Source organism: Protomyctophum bolini (genome assembly GCF_963924005.1).
Source record: "Protomyctophum bolini genome assembly, chromosome: 16".
NCBI lineage: Eukaryota > Metazoa > Chordata > Actinopteri > Myctophiformes > Myctophidae > Protomyctophum > Protomyctophum bolini.
Window position 1 is genome coordinate 12896473 of NC_137877.1, and position 21976 is coordinate 12918448.

The 21976-nt window shown below is 45.5% G+C and overlaps 1 protein-coding gene across 8 annotated transcripts in view; it reads left to right on the forward strand.

Moving 5' to 3' along the window:
- Nucleotides 1–208: 208 nt before the first annotated feature.
- kansl1l (KAT8 regulatory NSL complex subunit 1-like) overlaps nucleotides 209–21976 on the forward strand; it is a 38568-nt gene continuing 16800 nt past the window's right edge. For 7 of the 8 annotated variants that reach the window (XR_013965537.1, XR_013965538.1, XM_080786136.1 and 4 more), the window contains exons 1-5: nucleotides 209–541; nucleotides 1745–2940; nucleotides 16742–16779; nucleotides 17734–17879; nucleotides 20835–21005. Coding sequence is in view for 6 of the 8 variants with exons in the window: in XM_080786136.1 (XP_080642262.1) it covers nucleotides 1802–2940; nucleotides 16742–16779; nucleotides 17734–17879; nucleotides 20835–21005 (1494 nt within the window). In the remaining 2 variants the exon portion in view is untranslated. The remainder of the gene's footprint in view (nucleotides 542–1744; nucleotides 2941–16741; nucleotides 16780–17733; nucleotides 17880–20834; nucleotides 21006–21976) is intronic. The other variant, XM_080786137.1, reaches the window with a different exon arrangement.

Here is a 21976-nt window from a genome sequence, read left to right on the forward strand (position 1 = left end):
AAAAGGGTGAAGTGTCCCTTTAATATATATTTTTTTTTAAATAGATAAACGGAGACCCCTGTGGTCACATAATTATATGGGTCACTGATGTTGGTGTGTAACTCCAAACAGGGTTTCTCTCCCTCTCAGGCTGCAGGCACGCCCCTCCTCGTCCTGTGTGTACTGTGTGTGTACGATCTGCTCAACAGCAGATGAGCCTCAGCTGCTGCAGCACAGCGGATCGTATCCATGGCTCCTGGAACACTGCAGAAATAAATCGGTTTATCATTTGCAAGTTTATATACAGCGAATTAACCCAAATTAGCCCCATTTGAAGGCTTTGATGTGTGTCTCGTGCAGCATTATATCGACGTTGGATTTCTTATAAAAACCAAACGGAATCTTTGACGGATATATCTCCAATCAACGACAGACAGGAAAAACGTACGGGGATTTAATGTGAGAGGATATTTTCGTTAACCGTTATTATAATAAACGTTAAATTACCGTGATCTAACTGATATGTTACACACTCTCTCTCTCTCTCTTGACTCCTGCTGAGGTGAGTGCGTTGGATTTTTATTTAAACATTGATTGATCAGATCAGATCGGACATGGTTTTGCCTTGCCTCGATTTTATTTTATATATTTTTTGCTTTTACTGAGGCTGTCCCACAGAGAAACGTTAACCCAATGTAATACAGTTTTCCATTACATTGGCTTCAGCTCAGGAATGGTAGAGTGGAATTACCGCCAGTTTCTCCTTGGCATATAGCCTAGAATAGATGCCTGGGCTAATGTGGGTCAATAGGGGAAACCAAATCAGTGCTCTTTGAGAGGAATCACTATCCACCTAACCTTCAAAGAATTATAAAGGAAGGTTCCTTCATTAGGTTAATGTTTTGATGTTACGAAATGGACTTCTGTCTCTTTTTTGAAATGTGATTTAATACTATTTGAATCTGTTCATGTTTGTTTTCTAACCACTCCTATAGACAGCTATGTGTGTGGCTGTGTCCCTGGGTCTGTTGCACAGCCTAACACATAGACAGACACACACAGGCCAGATAGGAGGGCCAGTACAGTACAGTACAGTACAGTACAGTACAGTACAGTACAGTACAGTACAGTGCAGTACCACTCACTTCAGACGGGTCTGATTTTAAATAATTCTGCTGCATATTGTGTCTCAATCAGTGTCTTGGCCCTGGGTCTGTTGCACAGCCTAACACATAGACAGACACACACAGGCCAGATAGGAGGGCCAGTACAGTACAGTACAGTACAGTACAGTACAGTACAGTACAGTGCAGTACCACTCACTTCAGACGGGTCTGATTTTAAATAATTCTGCTGCATATTGTGTCTCAATCAGTGTCTTGGCCCTGGGTCTGTTGCACAGCCTAACACATAGACAGACACACACAGGCCAGATAGGAGGGCTAGTACAGTACAGTACAGTACAGTACAGTGCAGTACAGTACAGTACCACTCACTTCAGACGGGTCTGATTTTAAATAATTCTGCTGCATATTGTGTCTCGATCAGTGTCTTGGCCAAGTTTCCCCTCGAATAAAGATTTTTTATTAAAAAAAAACATAAATCTCTGTTCTATCCTGGTTCATTTGGACAACATTTTCAATAGCCTTACTAGGGAAAATAGTAGTTTGTCTGTTTAGCTAGAATCAAATGACGAAGTGTATATAGGATTTAAGCGGTTCAATTACGTGTTTATTTATTTATGGTATGTTTGCTTACTATATAGCCAACATTGGACCGTCACAGGCGCTCCTGTGAAGCCTGCAGATTGGGCCCCCCCAGAATGGCCCCGGCCCCTAGAATGGCCCCGGCCCACACCAAGATCACCGGCAAGGACGGCCACGGAGTCCATCTGTCTTCTCCTCTGTCCAACAACGTGGACTCCGATGGGGGGGCCGTGCTCGGCGTCGTCGAAATGGAGCCTCAGATGAAGAGAACAAAAGAGGACAGTTATTCCCAAAAGATGGACTTCCGCCTCTCCACGTTGGAGGTCCCGCTTCTTCCCCGAATGCTGGCGGCGGGCGCGACGTCGGCCGCCCACTACAAGGCCGTGCTCCTCCCCAGCCCGGCGGCCTCCTCCATCCTCGGCCTCCTGTCCCTCCACAAAAGCTTCAAAGATTCCCCTCGGGGGGTGGCCTCCCCGGCGGGGCTCCCCCCTGGTGCACCAGACACGTGTTCTTCACTCCCTGTCCCCGTCGAGCACAGTCGGCAAGAAGCACGCACGCAGCAGCCGGGACACGGTGGCGGGCCAGACGGCCGCCATGTTCCCCAGACCCCTGCTGCTCCTCTCCTTCCTTTGCTCTTCCAAGGGGAGGAGGAGGAGAAGAAGAAGGTCCACCTTGGCCTCCTCCTCACACACCCCATTACTGTGACCCAAAAGGAGGAGGAGGTGGTGGACAGTCATCGCACCCCAGCTCTGGCACAGCCTTATTGGGGGGGCGGTTCAGACTCCGACCGCGGGCCTGATGTGTCCGAAGCAGGGCCCGAGGAGGAGGCGACTGTGAGGGAGCTGACCCGATGGCAGCTCTCCAGGCAGGCAGGCCTGCAGAGCTGGGCCGCGAGGCTGCAGAGGAGACTCCAGGCTCTTCAAGGGCGGCACGCCGTGCTGCACTGCAGCCAGCAGCTGGAGGGCCTGGAGAAGGCCCTTCGTCAAACCCGAGGGACCTCCTCCTCCTCCTCCGTCTCCTCCAACACCCAGGACGACTCCTCTAAGCCTCCGACACGCCGCAGATGTACCGCAGGCTGCGGCACCCGCCGGTCTCCCCTGGAGTCTTCCGCGGAGCTGGAGGAGTTTGGCTGCTCCAGCCAGGCCGTGCTGAGAGGGCTGCAGGAGGCGCTGGACTCTGACGCCACGGCCTGCAGCAGCAGCTCGTCGGACGAGGCGTTTGATCTAGAGAGCAGACCGCGAGGAAGCAAGCCCACGTGAGTACTGCTATAGTGAAGTATACTTTGTTGTGTGTGTGTGAACGTTTGGCCAAAATATATAGCAAACCTATACAAGCTCCAAACACATCGCGTTGTGATTGTGAGTGACACGTTGTGAGCTTGTAGGTCAGCTATTTTCGACGGGTGTAAATGACAAAATTGTATTTCAGCCTTTATTGACAGCGACGGTGATTATCGATAGGAAAGGAAACGCTCAAAGAGTAAGGGGATGACATTCAGTATTTATTTATTAATTTAACCCATTTAGACCTGAGGACGATTCTACAAATGCCTTCTAAATCCTGACAGTTTTCTGAAAAACCTCATGTTTCTATGTCAGTGGTTCTCAAACTATTTCATGTCAAGGACTCCAAAAATTATATGTAATTGGCGGCCGACCCCCATCTGAAAAAATGTTGTTCCAGGGACCACCCCCCCAGAAGCAAAGATTTGAGTTAAAAACGTCCGCTCTGAAATAATATATATTCAAAAATGTGCACCAGATTTTCACGATATTTCAAAAATAGCAGATCTACAAGCTCGTAGCGCGGCACTCAGTCTCAGTGCCGTGCTATGAGCTTGTAGATCTGCTATTTTTCAATAGCTAAAGTATAAGATAATGCTTAAAACACCAACGGGTTGTGTCATTAGAAACTACAGTAAGCCTACTTTTCTTAGTGGACGCACTTTGTGCACCCCCGCCAGAAAGGGATTTATTTTACACAGAAAAATCCCTTTCTGGCCACAAAGTGCATTTTATAGTGTGGTGGGGAACCCAGAGTGCGTCCACTAAGGAAAGTAGGCTTTCTAATGACACAACCCGTCCTTGTATTGGTGAGTATAGGTAACACGCTCTTTAGATTTTCGCTACAGAGGAGAGGCTGGTCTGAGTTTCATTTGAGAGCCATCGGTCCCATACAGCCTTCTATGGACCAGAGCTAGTCACTGAGCAGGCTCTTAAAAGTGATAAAACTATCCATACAAAAACATATACAATACAAAAAAAGTACAGGGGAGGGGACAGAACAATTACAGTGCAATGTGAGCAGTGACGCCAGTGACAAATGGAGTGGATATTTAATTACTCATGATTACAAATGTGGTTTTCTTTAAGTACATGTGAAGGTCAAATAGTTGTAGCTCTCTCTTATACTTCTGTAGGGAGACTGTTCCATTGAAGGGATCGAGGCTCTAACAGAGAAGACTGTTTTATTACCAAACACACTACATCTGTATGGCACTTTGCAGTCCCCTCTGGTAGTTGCCCTGGTTACTCTGACACCACTGTCTCTTCGATCTGTAAACTGTTTAATAATGGCCGGCAATCGAACCCGGGAGTCGCAGATGAGAGAATTGCTTCCAATCCTAATCTTAACCATTCGGCTACCAAGTGGTTAATGCTTTGATGTACACATTATTCTAGTGCAAATATGGTGCACTAGCAGCTAGCTGACAGCCAGGTGATAATGGCAGTGGATTTCTTACTATAAATGTGCCACGTCTCTGTGTGTGTGTCTGCGTGTGTGTGTGTGTACGGTTGTAATGCTCGTAACTCGAGAACCGTTTTCCCCACCGACTTCATATTCCACACACATGTTCCACACCGCCGCAGGGAGTGCAGTGTCCGGAATCGAGTCGGTCAGACCCACGGTTCTCCAGAACCACCACAAAAGGCTCTGGTCAGGCTCTGGTCAGGCTCTGCCAGTGGGCCTAAATCCCCTCACAATTTTCAGCCCCTGCCTCAGCCAATTGATTGCCATTGCAACCCCACACCTGGCGATTGATAAGAAAGGCCACTTTTCACAGTCAGTCAGTTTTCCCTCTTCAGACACAGGCAGATACAGAGATCTCCATGTGGGACACAGACAGACAGTTAAAACGGGTGCTATGACAAGTTGACAACAGGTATTATTAGGTTCCCAAGTTGCATCGTTCTCAAGTAGGCCGGTAGCCGACGGGCACGTACAGGTCTAGTCTTTTTTTAAGCAAGTTGATTGATAAGCACTTTTCTATAAATGCTAGAATTTTGAGCATTCGGTCTGTTTGGATGTGTTCTTTATTTTGACATAGACATAGATTACACAGCAGGTTGTAACAGCTGCACAAACAGCCTAGAGACCACATGCTGTGTGTTTGTAACATGTTGATTTGAGGACAAACATAACTTTAATGTCTCGTTTTTGGCCAAACAAGACATGTGCCAGGGGCGAATAGTTCTTACAACTGTCAAGGGTGACCATGGATGGGAGTGGAGCACCCACTTTGTCAGCTTGAGAGCAAAGGGTACAAAACACCGTCGTACATGATCCACGGAAATGTCTCTTTCTAGTTGATATGTGTGTCCCTTGTCGCCCAGTGACTGCGTCGTCAAAGTCGTTACCGCTTGGTTCACGGGCGGTGCTGGCTACTGGCTGTTGGCTACTGCTGGCTAACTGCTGGCACTTTTAGATGCAAGGAATTATTGGCTCTTAAAAGAGCCGTTATGTTGGCACTGACAGTGCTGTCCGCCTCGGCAGGTTCTGGCACTGCGTCAGCAGGTTTTAACGACAGGCTGGTCATCGTTGTCGGAGGGCGCCGGGGTCTTGTCGGTGGGCGCTGGGGTTCTTGGTGGAAGCGGCGCCGGCAAATTGTAGAATCGACTTGACGAATCCCTTTTTTAACTGGTGGTGGCTTCATCGTAGTCAGACAAGTGAGATATACTCTACCTGGCAGGTTAAAACAAAAGCCACCATATTAGCATTTGAATACCTGTTTCTGTGAACAGACAACGCCCACCGCCAGTGGCCCAAGCCGCAAGCCCCCACCACCTACGTAAAGGTGAGAGTCGGGTGCCTACGTGACCAAACGCCAGTCATGGGGGAGGGGAGCTCAGGGGTGCTATATTGTGTTCCTGTGTTCTTGAGGGGTTGCTCCAGCTACCAAGCACCGCCACAGTTGTCACCACTGACGAGAGTTATGCCTGTTCAAAGTTTTCATTTTCAAACGATTGCTATAGCGCCGCTATTTGGCATGACTCTCTGTAACGCCCGGGATTCGGGCCTCCCGTGTGAAAGTCCAACATCTTAACCACTAGACCAAAGGTCTACCGGGTTGGACCGGGGGAGATATTAGACTTTTAAGGCCATCAGGCAGAGGCTCTGAGCCACTCTGCTACATCTCTAACATACCGTGAATTTTAGGGGCAGAATTTTCATTGGCTCATAAAACCTTCATGTCATAAAACTCAGACAAAAGCCCAACATTAGATATTGGTGAATTTTGATCAAAGATCCCTGGAGTAGATAGATTTGAACGGTTGGTTCCGCTGCCTCCAGGACTGGGCCGGACCTGCAGCCTGCACCCTGCAGTTCATTGACGTCAGCTGCAGCTGTTATTTGTTTCCATTCAGACTAAACAGGGTGAATCAGATGACAGCGCACGTGTATATCAGTGGTTCTCAAAAAAAGCTTTTTTTAAATAGCTGATGTATATGCTGATGTACTTTAGGAAGTAATAAAGTGGTTAAACTGGGGACCCCCTGGAACCCCCACCTCAATAACCCTGGGCCGCCATTTTCTTGTTTTGTTTTTCAACATTAGAAATATAATGGTGCCCTCATAGTACATAAAAAATTCATAAAAATAAAAGCACTTGCAAAGTTATATGTAATACAGTTGTGTATTCTTATGACATTCATTTCATTATATTTCTTTTCATATTCCATCTGAATTAGTTAAAACTGAGGAGTTGGATTATTAACCCGCTTGACTGAAGTCTACCTTGAATTGAACGATGTCATAACGGCACTCTGCTGAACGCCTATACTTCTGAACATCCAGCACCTTACAGTACAGTACATACTCCGAGAGTGCTTCTCATATATAATATGTTCTTTCCTACGTTGTCGTGCTCCTTCCTTAGACAACACGACATGGCATCGTGGAAGGTTTTACAGCCAGAGTTATTTGTGGGGGTGGTGGTGGCAAGCCAAGACACATGGAGTCACACAGCGGAAACACTGTGCACATGCAACACAGGAATGATAATAGGGCGCTGTTGTCGGTTTTCTGGGGAAGTCTATTTGTGGGAGGCCTTGTCTGATATTGTGGCAAGCTATCACAAATCTCTCTAGAGCAGGCAGGGGTGCCCACACTTTTTTGACTTACTTTCACAATGACCAGCTCAACCAGATCTACCCACCTGAAAATAGTTTAAATATGTACCTGAGGGTGCTTTAGAATAGCGGCGCTGGCATTACATATAAGACAAATGCACTTGGAATGGGAAATAGAGGAGGAGAGATGGAATAGGTAGGGGTTTTCTTGTATTTAATGTATAATGCTACCGATGTTTGTGCACAGCAACACTGAAAACAAAATTGTGGATTTGAGCTGACAGGCGCTTTTTGATGTCAATCAATTAAGTCACCTTTAATTCAAGTGGCAGATGCCAAGAATTGTCTTTTATATATTGAATTGAAATATTATTTAGGGGCATGTCATGTGATCTACCTACACAGCCTTTTGTGATTTACTGGTAGATCGCGATCTACCTTTTGGGCACCCCTGCTCTAGGGTATGGTGTACAGTATATCAGGCCTATAGTACAAACATCATATTGTACGTTTTCTATAAAGCACTTTATTCTTGCTCTGTAAAGCACTTTGAGCTGTATTACATGTCATCATTATTATTATTATTATTATTATTAATATATGAGAAACTGCAGTTTTTTAACTTGCTTAACTAGCTTGTTGATGTCGATTTAGAGGTGTCACATCTGTGAGGTTGTAGATAGGCTATTTTTTTAACCGCGATCTCGACTCAATCTGTGTCTCGATTTTGTCAACAAATAAAAACTAGACTTAAATGTTATGAAGCGACTAGTGGACAAGGGATCCAGTATAAGTCATCTTACACTTGGTTGCATGCTTGTCTAAAATAGCAGATCTACAAGCTCACAACGCGTCACAGTGCGGCGCGTTGTGAGCTTGTAGATCGGCTAATTTTGACTAAATCACCTGTAGATTTAGTCGACAAACATATTATGATATTTAGTCAACTAAAACAGGTTGACTAAATATAAATGAAAACGTTTCAAGAGACTATATGCCAGAAACAACACTGGTTGTCTGTGGCTTTGATACACGGATGTCTCATTCAGCAACAGTGTTTGTCTTTGGTTGGACTCTTTGAAGGTCAGAACCTGCCTGGACGCTCTTCTTGTTCTGTTCAGCCCCTTGTGAATCTTGGACGGGAGATTTAGGCCGACTCTTTCCCTCCCACTACCAGTAAAAGTCACCAGTGGTAACCACGGTAACAGGACGACTCACCCCTTTTCTGTTCTCCTCCCGGAATCTTCCCCAGTGAGGGGTGGGATCTGTATAAGCCAGACAGCTGGACTTGAATATCTACAACTTTCACGACAGCAGACAGCCTAAGTACGAATATAATTTATGAAAAGGCTACTACAGCGAAGTCGGTTCATGGGGATTATCTGATGAGGTACCATTTGAGTAGGCAAAACCTTGCATACTAAATTATACTAAATTGTTTATAGGGTCAATATAAGTAAAATGATAAAACCTTTCCATAGGAGTATCTTTTTACGTTTTTCCCAAAAGAATACAAATGGCCAATAGCATATTACAAGTTATCCCCCTCACTGGGGAAAATTATCCGTGAGGAAAAACGTGGAAGCACCGGGGTGTGTTGTCCAGTATTCGTAACCACCACACATCCTGGACCAGAATGTGTGAACGTTGGCTTGACGTCAATGTCAACAGCATGTTGGCAGAGGGAGGCAGGTTGGGATGTAGGGTGTTTTTCTGACAAACAGCATGCTGGCAGAGGGATGCAGGTTGGGATGTAGGGTGTTTTTCTGACAAACAGCATGCTGGCAGAGGGAGGCAGGTTGGGATGTAGGGTGTTTTTCTGACAAACAGCATGCTGGCAGAGGGAGGCAGGTTGGGATGTAGGGTGTTTTTCTGACAAACAGCATGCTGGCAGAGGGAGGCAGGTTGGGATGTAGGGTGTTTTTCTGACAAACAGCATGCTGGCAGAGGGAGGCAGGCTGGGTTGTAGGGTGTTTTTCTGACAAACAGCATGCTGGCGGAGGGAGGCAGGCTGGGTTGTAGGGTGTTTTTCTGACAAACAGCATGCTGGCGGAGGGAGGCAGGCTGGGTTGTAGGGTGTTTTTCTGACAAACAGCATGCTGGCGGAGGGAGGGAGGCTGGGATGTAGGGTGTTTGTGTTTTGTGTGACAGTGGTTAACCTTTTCCCCCTTACAATCTCACACCAACCATTAATTTAACTAATCAATGTGATACATTTGAACAAAAACACATTTTAATCTATTTTATAATCTATAGCATAACACTTTACACGTAAACTTACCACATCAACACACAATGTTCCTTACTCACATTCTCTGATGGAGAACGGCAGCCCATGCTCTCCCCCAAGGCAGAGCCTTAGATATAGAGTTACGCAAATTGCGTTCACTTCATGGGGCTTCAGTCCAATGGCGGCTCTCCTACATAGACTTCTATTGAGCCTGAGGACAACCAACTGGGACAAGTCCTGGACCGGAAGTAGACAGGATGCATTGGACTCAGGCAACAGCCCAGCTTTAATGATCTTAAATACCTTTATTTTGGATTGTTTTGTAGTAATCGTACAACATAAACTTTAGTTGTTACTGTACAATACTTTTGTACAGTAACAGTTGTCATGTTGCACACATGTTTAAAATAGCTCTTATTTGCACCGCCCTCGTTGAAAACAATGTATTTCCAACTCAAGCTTGCCTTTGTTCAGGCTGCATGAACAGCACTCGAGTGTGTGTGTGTGGGGGGGTTAAGGGCGGGGGGGATCTAGGACCAGATTTCCTTTACTCAATGCGCATTTGTGAAAAGCCAAACCGGCTCCCGAATCAGCAGCCAGGGAATTTAGTAAATTCATGCACATTTATCATGAGATATTTCGTACGTTTGGGCATTTATTGGCATTATTGATCATACATCATATTACAGCGGTTATTGGTTAAATCATTATCGGACACATTTGAATTATCATGTAACAACTGGGCCATGATGCTTTCACTATTATGTATCATTATCATAATTCATTTGTCCTCTTTGTATTTCCTTCACTCCTCCATTCTGGGATGGATTGGACCCAAACACATGAACGCACTGGCCGTTGACTATCATTGCACGCGTTCACGTGCGTTCATGTATGAAACAGCGTTCACGTGTCATCATGAACGTGCGCAAAGGTTGGCAACGGACCAGCGCGTTCATGTGTTTGGGTCCAAACTGCAATACCAAATATGGCCACTATGTTCGGCCACTATTTCGCCTCAGGGTTTCCTCCGGGTGTCGTCTCTATTCATATATACTCTAAGCTGAAACCCCCATTTGATGTCTATGTGTGCACTTCCCTGTGCTCAGTCTGTGGTGGTTCTAATTCTGTCTGGCTAAAGCCTAGTGGTCGCTCTGGGATTGGTCTGTAACTAAGTATGCTGTGATTCCAGTAAACACGCCGACGACAAAGGAACACACATTACGTTTTTACTAGCTCTGGAGACAGGGAGGGCTTCTTCCGTCCGTCCGTGTGTGTGTGTGTGTGTGTGTGTGTGTGTGTGTGTGTGTGTGTGTTTGTGCACTGTGTGTGTGTATGTGTGTGTGTGTGTGCGCGTGCGTGCGTGTACTGTGTGTGTGTGTGTGTGTGTGTGTGTGTGTGTGTGTGTGTGTATGTGCGTGCATGTACTGTGTGTGTACTGTGTGTGTGTGTGCCCTAACAAAAGGCAGTTTTAAGCCTGCCTTTTGTCTAAATAAGTCCCCCTACTGTGTACAATTGATTTTCTGTGCTTCCCTCAATGGCTCCCCACGAAGAGACATTTTTATGGTATGTCCTCCATGTCTCCTTCTCTCTGGAGAGGTTGTTGCTCCTCTTGGGGGAAAATAAATGCAGCTTTGAGGATAAGAGCTCGACCGACATAGTAATGGTCTGGCCGATATATACTTGGTGATACCCCGGTATGAGGTATCAGTATTATGCATGTAGTCGATGTCCCTATATTTTGGGCATGTCAATATAGACCATATCAGAATGTTTGAACAAACAGGTATTTCCGGGTAGAGAATGTCTATGGATGTTTTCACGATGAAATGTAAAGTATGTCCAGAACATTAGCTACATTATGTCTAATTTGTCAACCTGTGGATATAACAAATACCATAATAATTAGTTCTAATACTCAATAGCAATATCAAATCAAGTGTCCTGTTCTTGCTGAAATAACAATAATACTACTGCTCCATCCTGTTATGTATTGGACAAGCAGGGATGCACTGGGTCCCATTGTTCAGACTGGACCTGTATACGTGGGACTAAGTCCCATTGTTCATACTAGACCTGCACTGTTCCCATTGTTCATACTAGACCTATCCTGTACATCCCATTGTTCAGACTAGACCTGCACTGGGTCCCATTTTTCAGACTAGACCTGCACTGGGTCCCATTGTTCAGACTAGACCTGTACTGGGTCCCATTGTTCAGACTAGACCTGCACTGGGTCCCATTGTTCAGACTAGACCTGTACTGGGTCCCATTGTTCAGACTAGACCTTCACTGGGTCCCATTGTTCAGACTAGACCTGTCCTGTACGTCCCATTGTTCATACTAGACCTGCACTGGGTCCCATTGTTCATACTAGACCTGCACTGGGTCCCATTGTTCAGACTAGACCTGCACTGGGTCCCATTGTTCATACTAGACCTGCACTGGGTCCCATTGTTCAGACTAGACCTGTACTGGGTCCCATTGTTCAGACTAGACCTGCACTGGGTCCCATTGTTCAGACTAGACCTGCACTGGGTCCCATTGTTCAGACTAGACCTGCACTGGGTCCCATTGTTCAGACTAGACCTGCACTGGGTCCCATTGTTCAGACTAGACCTGTACTGGGTGCCATTGTTCAGACTAGACCTGCACTGGGTCCCATTGTTCAGACTAGACCTGCACTGGGTCCCATTGTTCAGACTAGACCTGTACGTGCCCGTCGGCCACCGGCCTACTTGAGAACAATGCAACTTGGGAACCTAATAATACCCGTTGTCAACTTGTCATAGCACCCGTTGTAACCATCTGTCTGTGTCCCACATGGAGATCTCTGTATCTGCTTGTGTCTGAAGAGGGCAAACTGACTGACTGTGAAAAGTGGACTGGTTAAGTAATCAATTGTCAGGCACCTGACAATTGATTACTTAACCAGCTGAGGCAGAGGCTGGAAATTGCACAGGTGAGGGGATTTAGGCTGATTAGGCCCACTGGCAGAGCTTGACCAGAGCCTTTTGTGGTGGTTCTGGAGAACTGTGGGTCCGACCGACTCGATACGGGGCACTTCACTCCCTGTGGCGGTGTGGAACGCGTGTGTTGAATTTGAAGTCGGTGGGGCAAACGGTTCTCGAGTTACGTGCATTACAACCGTACACACACACACACACACACAGACAGACGTGACATTTATAGTTAGATGATATTTATAGGGTTATATTGATATTGTAGGCAGCTACTGTATTTTATTTGATTACGTATAGATATGTGTTGTTTCCTAGCAATTAGTTGACTTTTGGTGAAAAGGCCTGCATGTCCTGTATCGGTTAATATCGGAATTGAAGAGCTGGACAATATCAGAATATTATAATAATATAATAATAATATAATATCGGCAAAAAAGTCTATCGGACATCCCTAGTTCAAATCTTAGCTTTTTGCCAATTATTTGGGGGCCATCATGCAATACCCTCACGGCCCACCAGTGGGCCCCGGGCCACAAGTTGATTCACAGAAAGTATTCTGACAAAAATAATAAATACAATAGTTATAATAAGGCCTGCAGCTGCTTGAGCAGAGTGGCACTTCCATTTCAAACCAAACATCCTATTAAATAGCTGCTTTTCTGCTCTTGCAGCATTCCTCAACAGCCCTGGCCCTCATTTTCCCATGTGTTCATAATTTTTGACATATGGGAAGCAAGTTTTGCGGCCACCCTGGACTAGCTTAATTATTGGAAAGAACTGCGGGGCACACCCTGCAAACTTACAAAATGTCAAACCTAAAAAATGTCTTCTAAATCCTGACAGTTTTCGGAAAAACCTATGTTTCTATATCAGTGGTTCATACATTTTCATGTCAAGAACCCCAAAAATGTATGTAATTGGCCACCGACCCCCATCTGAAAATATGTTGTTCCAGGGACCCCCCTAGAAGCAAATATTTGAGCTAAAAACATTCGCTCTGAAAGAATATTATATAAAGATTTGCGCCTTATTTTCACCATTTTTCAAAAATAGCAGACCTACAAGCTTGTAGATCTGCTATTTCTAAATAGCTATAGCATAACATAATGCTTGAAACACCAAAAGGGGTTTCTGCCCAAAATGGGTAAAACTGCGGGGCACACCCTGCAAACTTTAAATGCCCCATACGAGAGCCAAAACTGTGTTTGAAAAAGCTCTACTCCCCCAGCTACTAGTTGGGGCTGGCCTTTCTCCAACTGGGATTTGGCTGAGACATGGTTTAATGGCCTTCTCATTGTCAAGAAGTCAGTGGAAGCTATGCAAACATTGTCTTTTCCCAGCTAATGTGTAGACATGATCTGTCAATAGTTCTGTCCAGTAGAGGTGTGTGTATACAGTGTACTGCACAATATGTGTCGATGTGTGAGCTCTGCATCCATAACAACAAACTAGGGCTGCAACTATGGATGCACCGAAAGGGAAATTCTTGGCCGAAACTGAATACTGAATATAGGAAACAGTTGGCCGAAAACCGAATATCCGAATATGATTCATATCTATATCTTTTTTCCTAACATTGCTGTCATGGCCGTACCTTTAAAGCTACCTGATTTATGCCAAAGAAATGGTTATGGCAAAACTTAACTTAAATATTAATCACTATTATGTGTCCATAAAACATGTATTCAGCTCTTTTGAATGCATTAATTGCATACAGTAGTCTGAAAACCCACCTTTTCAGAATCCATCATGGCCTGTAGGACTTACCCTACCCCCTTAGATAGCACTTTTGTAGACTTAGATAGCATTTGATACAGACTTATAGCATGTTATGTAGACAGCACTAGAATTGCATTGTATGTAGTCACAGCACTTTATAGTATATATGTAGCAGAGTGGCTCAGAGCCTCTGCCTGATGGCCTCAAAAGTCTAATATCTTCCCTGGTCCAAAGGGATATCCCTTTGGACTAGTGGTTAAGATATTTGACTCACGTGGGAGACCCAAGTTCAAATCCCGGGCGTTACATATATGTATAGCATAGTATAGTATATATGTATAGTTTATATGTATAGTTTCATTATATAGATATTCCACTGTTACGTTCTTAGCTTACGCATTTTTTATGATAACTACTTTTTGTATGTGATGTATTGCCATGCTTTTTGTTCTTGCTTAATGTAAATCGCTCTGGATTAAGAGCGTCTGCTAAATGCCTACATTTGTAAATTGTATGTGCGTACATGACTGAGGCCCATTGTGTTTTTGTATACGCACATCAAGTGGTCTTCCTCTTAATCTGCCTTTGAGGTTCCTCTCCTCTCCTTCGTCCTGTTGCTATGCTTAGCAAATATTCCCGGAATGTTCCTATTTGGCAGACACAGAGAGAGAGAGAGAGAGAGAGCCACAGCATATAGCCAGACCTGATTATTTTCTCTGTGAAACTCCACTACAGACATTCATTATACCAATTACAGGCCTCTCTCTTCATCCAAAACATTTTCTTGTTGGTCACTAATGAACTCTAATAAAGTTACGCAGCCAGCCGCCTCCATGTCATTCAGGCTAGACATGCACTCTCCGTTTAATTCAATTGGCTTCCATTAAAGCACAGCCTTATAATCCTAACACAAAATTAGAGCTGTTTGTTTATGTTAGTGGTTCTTCGCCAAGTGAGTCCGAGGACCTCCACCAGGGATCCTTTTTAGCTCGGGCACCTTTTTTTTTATGTTTTCAGAAGCCAGCCGCCTCCATGTCATTCAGGCTAGACATGCACTCTCCGTTTAATTCAATTGGCTTCCATTAAAGCACAGCCTTATAATCCTAACACAAAATTAGAGCTGTTTGTTTATGTTAGTGGTTCTTCGCCAAGTGAGTCCGAGGACCTCCACCAGGGATCCTTTTTAGCTCGGGCACCTTTTTTTTTATGTTTTCAGAAGGGGGTCCAAGTACAATACATTCATCATTTGGGTGTCCTTTGCCAAGCAGTGGTTTACATCAATTCCCAAAGTGGGGTCCGGGGACTCCCAGGGGTCCTTGAGGAAGTTCCAGGGGGTCTCCAGCTAAATGATAGTTTGGAACCAAAGGGACCCTTATGGGTGTGTAACTCTGAGAGTGTACAAATGCATCCATTTGTACACTCTCAGAGTTAAATTAACATTGTTAACCAACATAAATAGTGGTCCGTAGCCTAATGCATGTCAAACTGGGGGTGGAAATGGTTGAAAATCACAGCTAGAGCTGTACAAATCTTCTCTTATGGCCTGGGGGTCCCTGGCATACGTTTTCAAATGGGGGTCCGCAGGCTAATTAGTGTCAATTTGGGGGTCCTTGACATGAGAAAGTTTGGGAACCAAACGTTGGTCCAGTGTCTGTGTTCATCCAGTCAGGAGCAACCTTCCCCTCTGCTGCACCACATTGTTTAAAGTGGGAGAGGCTCCTCCCCCTAGCCTTAGTCAAGGTCCTAGAGTAGACCTACTGCCATGGTAACTATGGCCTTGGCAAAGCCAGGGACGCACGCACGCACGCACGCATGCACATGCACACACACACACACACACACACACACACACACACACACACACACACACACACACACACACACACACACACACACACACAGTGGGTGAATACTTAACAATGTTGCCTAGCACCATGGTAACATATAGAAACACACTAATAATAACCAATCTGTGTCCTGCATACATATTAGCTAGGTTAACAGGATATTGTTGTTGACACTGCAGCGTGCAAACATTGGCCACATGTTTGCTTGTCTCTGTAGGCAAGCTACTGTACAGCAGGGTTGAACCACTTCAAGATGCCATTTTATTTGCTAAAGCAAAACTTACATAATGTAGCTTTACATGGTTAAAATGTGTGCTTTGGATAGCGCCTTTATCCAAACAATGTGCATTACAGCAGTGGTTCCCAAACCATGTCAAGGACCCCCAAATTGACATCCATTAGCCCGCGGGCTCCCATTTGAAAAGATATGCCATGAGGGACCCCCCATAAGAGATCTAGCAGAGATTCTCAACCCGTTTCATTCCCAGCTTGACATGCATTAGTCTACGGACCCCCATTTTATTGCACTTTGGGAACCACTGAGCTATAACAGGGGTCTAACAGGGTATTTAACAGGGGTTCTCAACGTTCTTGGCTGGGAAATGCGTTGGTCATGTCTCGCTCAAACGAAAGAAAGAAAAAATGAAAGAAAAAGAAAATACACTCATCTTTTACTTTCTCTAATAACAACCTAAAACATGAACCTTGGTCGAAAAAATAACAAAAACAAAGTTGTCCTTCATTTCTATAGGTATAGCCAACAGCATCTGTGAATGACATGGATTGTCCTCTCTCTCTCTCTCTCTCTCTCTCTCTCTCTCTCTCTCTCTCTCTCTCTCTCCAACCCCCCTCGTCCCTTCTGTCCCTCTTTCCCCCCCATGTCCTCTGGGATGTTCTCTCTTGCTGCACCAACCCCCCACCCCACGCCACCCCACCCCACCCGCAGGAGAGGCAGACGGAGCAACGGCCACAGTGGTGTTACAGGTAGAGCCGTTCAATTCACGATCAATTACATTTTACTTGGGGATTAATTTCCGATGTTATTGTGCTTTTTTCCCCAGCACATAGAAATAAAATAAATGTTTTTTTTGTGGCTTTCACATTTATTTTATATATTTTATGGAGGGACAGACAGTAGGCTGACAGGAAATGGGGAGAGAGATGGGGGGGGAAAGACATGCAGTAAAGGCCGTCGGGATCGGTAGTTGAACCCGCGGCACGTTGCCAGACTGGATTACCAGCCAAGGTGCCACACTATGGCCAAAATAGGTTATATTGAATAATTGTAGGCCTATATGTACAAAACTATTTTGGAAATAGCCAATCTAAAGCTTACAACGCATCGCAACGCAACACCTTGTGAGCTTGTAGATTGGTTATTTCCGCAGTTTTTGAAACAGATTTATATGGGCGAATGGAAGCAATTGTGACGATTAGCTATGCAAAACAATTGCAATTATCTACAAATAATTGCATTCTGCAATAACAGTGACACACAGTGACCTCATTATGTGCTATAATGATTGTGAACTGGCCTGCAGCAGAGCCATTGAAGTACGACAGAGTTACGACATCTCCGTTCACTTCATGGGGCTTCAGTCCAATGACTGTCCGGCCAGTGCTGGACTTAGGCAACAGCCCAGCTTTAATGATCTTAAAGCCCTTTTATATTAGACCTTTTTTTGTAATAGTACAACATAAACATTACAGAGACTTTAGTTGTCCCTGTACAATACTTTAAAACAGTTGTCATGTTGCACACATGCCTAAAACTGCTGATATTTGCGCCGCCCTCGTTGAAAACAATGTATTTCAAACTCCAGGTTTGTAACTCCAGGGCTGCATGAACAGGACGGAATTCTGCAGCAGGTGGAGCTGGCTGCAGCTGCGCGTGGCGTAACTCTGTGTAACTCTATGGCTCTGGTCTGCACTCCGCAGTGGTTCCAGGCAGCAGTGAGAGGAGGTGGCAGGAGGACCGGGCGGAGGTCTGCAGCAGGTGGAGCTGGCTGCAGCTGCGCGTGGCCGAGCTGCAGGGACGCATCCAGCAGCTGGAGGAGCTCCACAAGCACATCTGCTCCACCAAGGTAGAACTGGAAGAGAAATAACCAGGGGTTCCCCAGATGGGCCTTGCAAACGGGGCGCAAAGAACGCACACGTTGTTGCCTGGATCCACGACAGGTCTGCTACAGGTCTGGATCCACGACAGATCTGCTACAGGTCTGGATCCACGACAGGTCTGCTACAGGTCTGGATCAACGACAGGTCTGCTACAGGTCTGGATCAACGACAGGTCTGCTACAGGTCTGCTCGAGAGGGGTGCGACAACGCAAGCGTAAAAAAAAAAGCTAAACCGAATCCAGGTCTGGTGAGTCGAAGGCGTGTGCACGAAACAAGCACGCACGCAACAAATTCACGGGCCCACGTAAATACGCTTGCGTTGTTGCATCGCGACTTCTCCGAGCAAAAACGCAGGTCTCATTGAAAATTAACTATAGGCGTGTTTTATCGCTCCCTGTTTGCAAGGCCCCTTCACTAGCATGTCTGAAGTAAAATCAGACACAAGTAGTAGCATGTGCTTAAATTCATATTTAGAAAATGTTTCAGATGTCAAACATTTCTGAGATGATGGAATGGTGATGGATGATGATGGTCATGGAAGGGGAACCTTCTGAAAGCTTCATGGGCAAAGATAATAAACTTCAAAATAAAATAAAAAAACGACAAAATGACATGCTAGTGTTGGATTGAGACCCAAAAGAGAGACATGTGGGGCTGTATTTTGCTTGTCTTAAGTACCAGGTCTTATTACCTAACTTGAGTAAACTAAAGACCTGGAGGCGTGATCAATGCTTTCATCAATGACCTGGTACTTAAGACACGCAAAATACAGCCCATGTCTCCCCGGCTGGGACCCAAAAACAACAAAAAACACGATGGATTAACCACCGTAGCCCTGTTTGACGTAGCGTGAGCTTGTAGAGAGGTTATTTTGTAAGGGTTTGTATTTATTTTATTAGTAGGATTTATTTTTATTTTCTGAAATGATGTCTGAAATTCTTTGGGAAACTTTTAGTTTTGGGGTTTTTCCCCCCTGACATTTATCTTTTTGAAAATCCTTTAAAACATTTTTAAACACAATTTATAGGAAACAATTAAGGGTAAAAAAAAGAAAAGACATTTCCTCGCAAAACAAATCTTGTTCCCCCCCCCCCCATGCCCCAGTGTTTGGTGAAACTCTGAAATACTGTCTGTGCAGTCCTGGGAATCATGACCCCCATATACAGTATCTCACCGAGCTTCTGCGGCCTTATCGTACATTCCAGCCAGGGCTCTGAGGTCTGCTGATCAGTCACTACTAACTGTACTTGAAACAACAAAACAGAGTTTAGGGATAAGGGGTTTAGCGGGGTGTGTTTTCGCCTCCCGAGTAGGACACGAGAGGCACTTACATGAAGCTCCCTCCTACGTTCTACAATACATTCAGAAACGAGTGGGAGTTGATCTTTTGAGAATGAATGACGTCAAAGTTTAATATGACTCACTGAGCTGCAAGATTGAAATCACTCCCAACATCTTGCCGTTTATTTAGTTTATTTCTGACAGTTGCACTGTGCATTACATATTTAATGAAATAATAAAGCAGGGGCGCAGATAGCATTTTATAACTGGGGGGGACATATTTGGGGGCTATCTGCGTGCACTCATTTTGTTTTTCGCATAATTACGCAGATTTTCTGCGTTAGCGGATTTCACGGCAAAGCGCATGCAGCCACGGTACATGGCTTTTTTTATAGATTTTTTATATATATAGAATACATGAAATAAGTGTGTGTGTGTGTGTGTGTGTGTGTGTGTGAGTGAGTTAGGGCATTCACAAATAAATCGATTTATCGATTAACACAAATCGATTCAGATTAGGAGAAGTCGAAAGTTGAAAAAAAAAGAAAGTTTTCCCCATATTTTTTGCTCTATGTGTGCTTGTGTACAGAATTCAAACTGTAGCATTGATTATTGTCACGGACAGAAGTCATTATTTTCCTTTGCATATGCACCGGAGTGCACTCGCCTATTAGTTTGCATTGCATTCAGAACGCGCCCTTAATTACAAACCAAATGCAGCTGTGTATGTGCCTCTCCCCCCTCACCTCCGTGTAGGAAATAAAACGTCTGGGTTTCCGAGGCTACATCCGTGCTGACGCAATGACTGTCCTGTTTCTGGTTAAGCTTTACGCGCGGGGCACATGAACCTCTCCGTCTCCGGTCAGTGCTGGTTGTTGTTTATTTGCATGGCTCAGAAAATAAGTAACAAACTAAAATGAGAACGTTATCGAGTTGTTGGAGGATCGAGGAGGAGGAGAATAATAATGTTATATTCCTTATTGTATTCTCAGGCCGCTGCGCTGCTGCTGCGCTGTGTGCCAATGCCACTACTTTACCTGGATAACATCATCTTTTCATTTTGACATGAAATAATAATCCTGTACCGGCACCGCGTGTAGCGTTTGGTTTCATTAATGCGATCGTGAGAAAATAGCCTACTCTGCTGCTGCCCGCAGAGCATTATATGATGAACGGTAAAGATACCAAAGATTGGACAGACAGTGCTACGCAACATGGAAGTAACATTGACTCGAAGCCGTTTATAAATCAGTCAGTGAACGGACGAGTCAACTTTTCACCGCAGTTTGGTCCCCGTCGTCTGTCCCCCCCCCCCCCACACCCACACCCACAATCACAATCAGAAGCGTTTTCAAAGAGACGAGTAGGATATAAAGGCAGCCTGAAAGGCAAGCAATTGCATTCCAATGGGTGATTGAGCGTCGCGCTATACGCGCAACGGCCATCAGGTCTGGTGTTTGTCCTCTTTTCTCAGTGTTTTCAAATGGATTTTTAAACGACGCAAAACTTGGAATTCCCCTCTCGCGTAGGCTACCAGTGGCACGTGTCAAGTTGTTAATGCCCTAGTGTGTGTGTGTGTGTGTGTGTGTGTGTGTGTGCGTGCTCGCACATGCTCGCGCATGCTCGCTCGTGCCTGCCAGGGTGGAGTGGTACTGGCCAAGTCGCAGCCTCTGACAGACAGACAGATCCAGCAGACGCTGCTGAGGGAGACGGCAGGGCTGTCCTACACCACCGGGGCCGCAGAGCTGCCTGTGGACACCGACAGTGAGCCCAGCAGCCCCACACGCCTCCTGCACAACATACAGAGACAGGTATATGACCCAGGAGCCCCACACGCCTCCTGCACAACATACAGAGACAGGTATATGACCCAGGAGCCCCACACGCCTCCTTCACAACATACAGAGACAGGTATATGACCCAGGAGCCCCACACGCCTCCTGCACAACATACAGAGACAGGTATATGACCCAGGAGCCCCACACGCCTCCTGCACAACATACAGAGACAGGTATATGACCCAGGAGCCCCACACGCCTCCTGCACAACATACAGAGACAGGTATATGACCCAGGAGCCCCACACGCCTCCTGCACAACATACAGAGACAGGTATATGACCCAGGAGCCCCACACGCCTCCTGCACAACATACAGAGACAGGTATATGACCCAGGAGCCCCACACGCCTCCTGCACAACATACAGAGACAGGTATACGACCCAGGAGCCCCACACGCCTCCTTCACAACATACAGAGACAGGTATACGACCCAGGAGCCCCACACGCCTCCTTCACAACATACAGAGACAGGTATATGACCCAGGAGCCCCACACGCCTCCTGCACAACATACAGAGACAGGTATATGACCCAGGAGCCCCACACGCCTCCTGCACAACATACAGAGACAGGTATATGACCCAGGAGCCCCACACGCCTCCTGCACAACATACAGAGACAGGTATACGACCCAGGAGCCCCACACGCCTCCTGCACAACATACAGAGACAGGTACAGTATACGACCCAGGAGCCCCACACGCCTCCTGCACAACATACAGAAATTCAGGAGTTGAAAGTTGGCCGAAGTGCGATTAACAACCTATATAAGGCAAATAATAAATAATAATAAAATAATTGTCATTATGCTTTAAGTAGCATGTCACTTGTCAAACTAGGGGATTTTCATAATTCTGAATCCTTTACCAACATTAGTTTTGCACGAAAAACACTCCTTGGGCTAAAAACGGCTATAGCCGTCATCACAAATATGATGAGGTCAT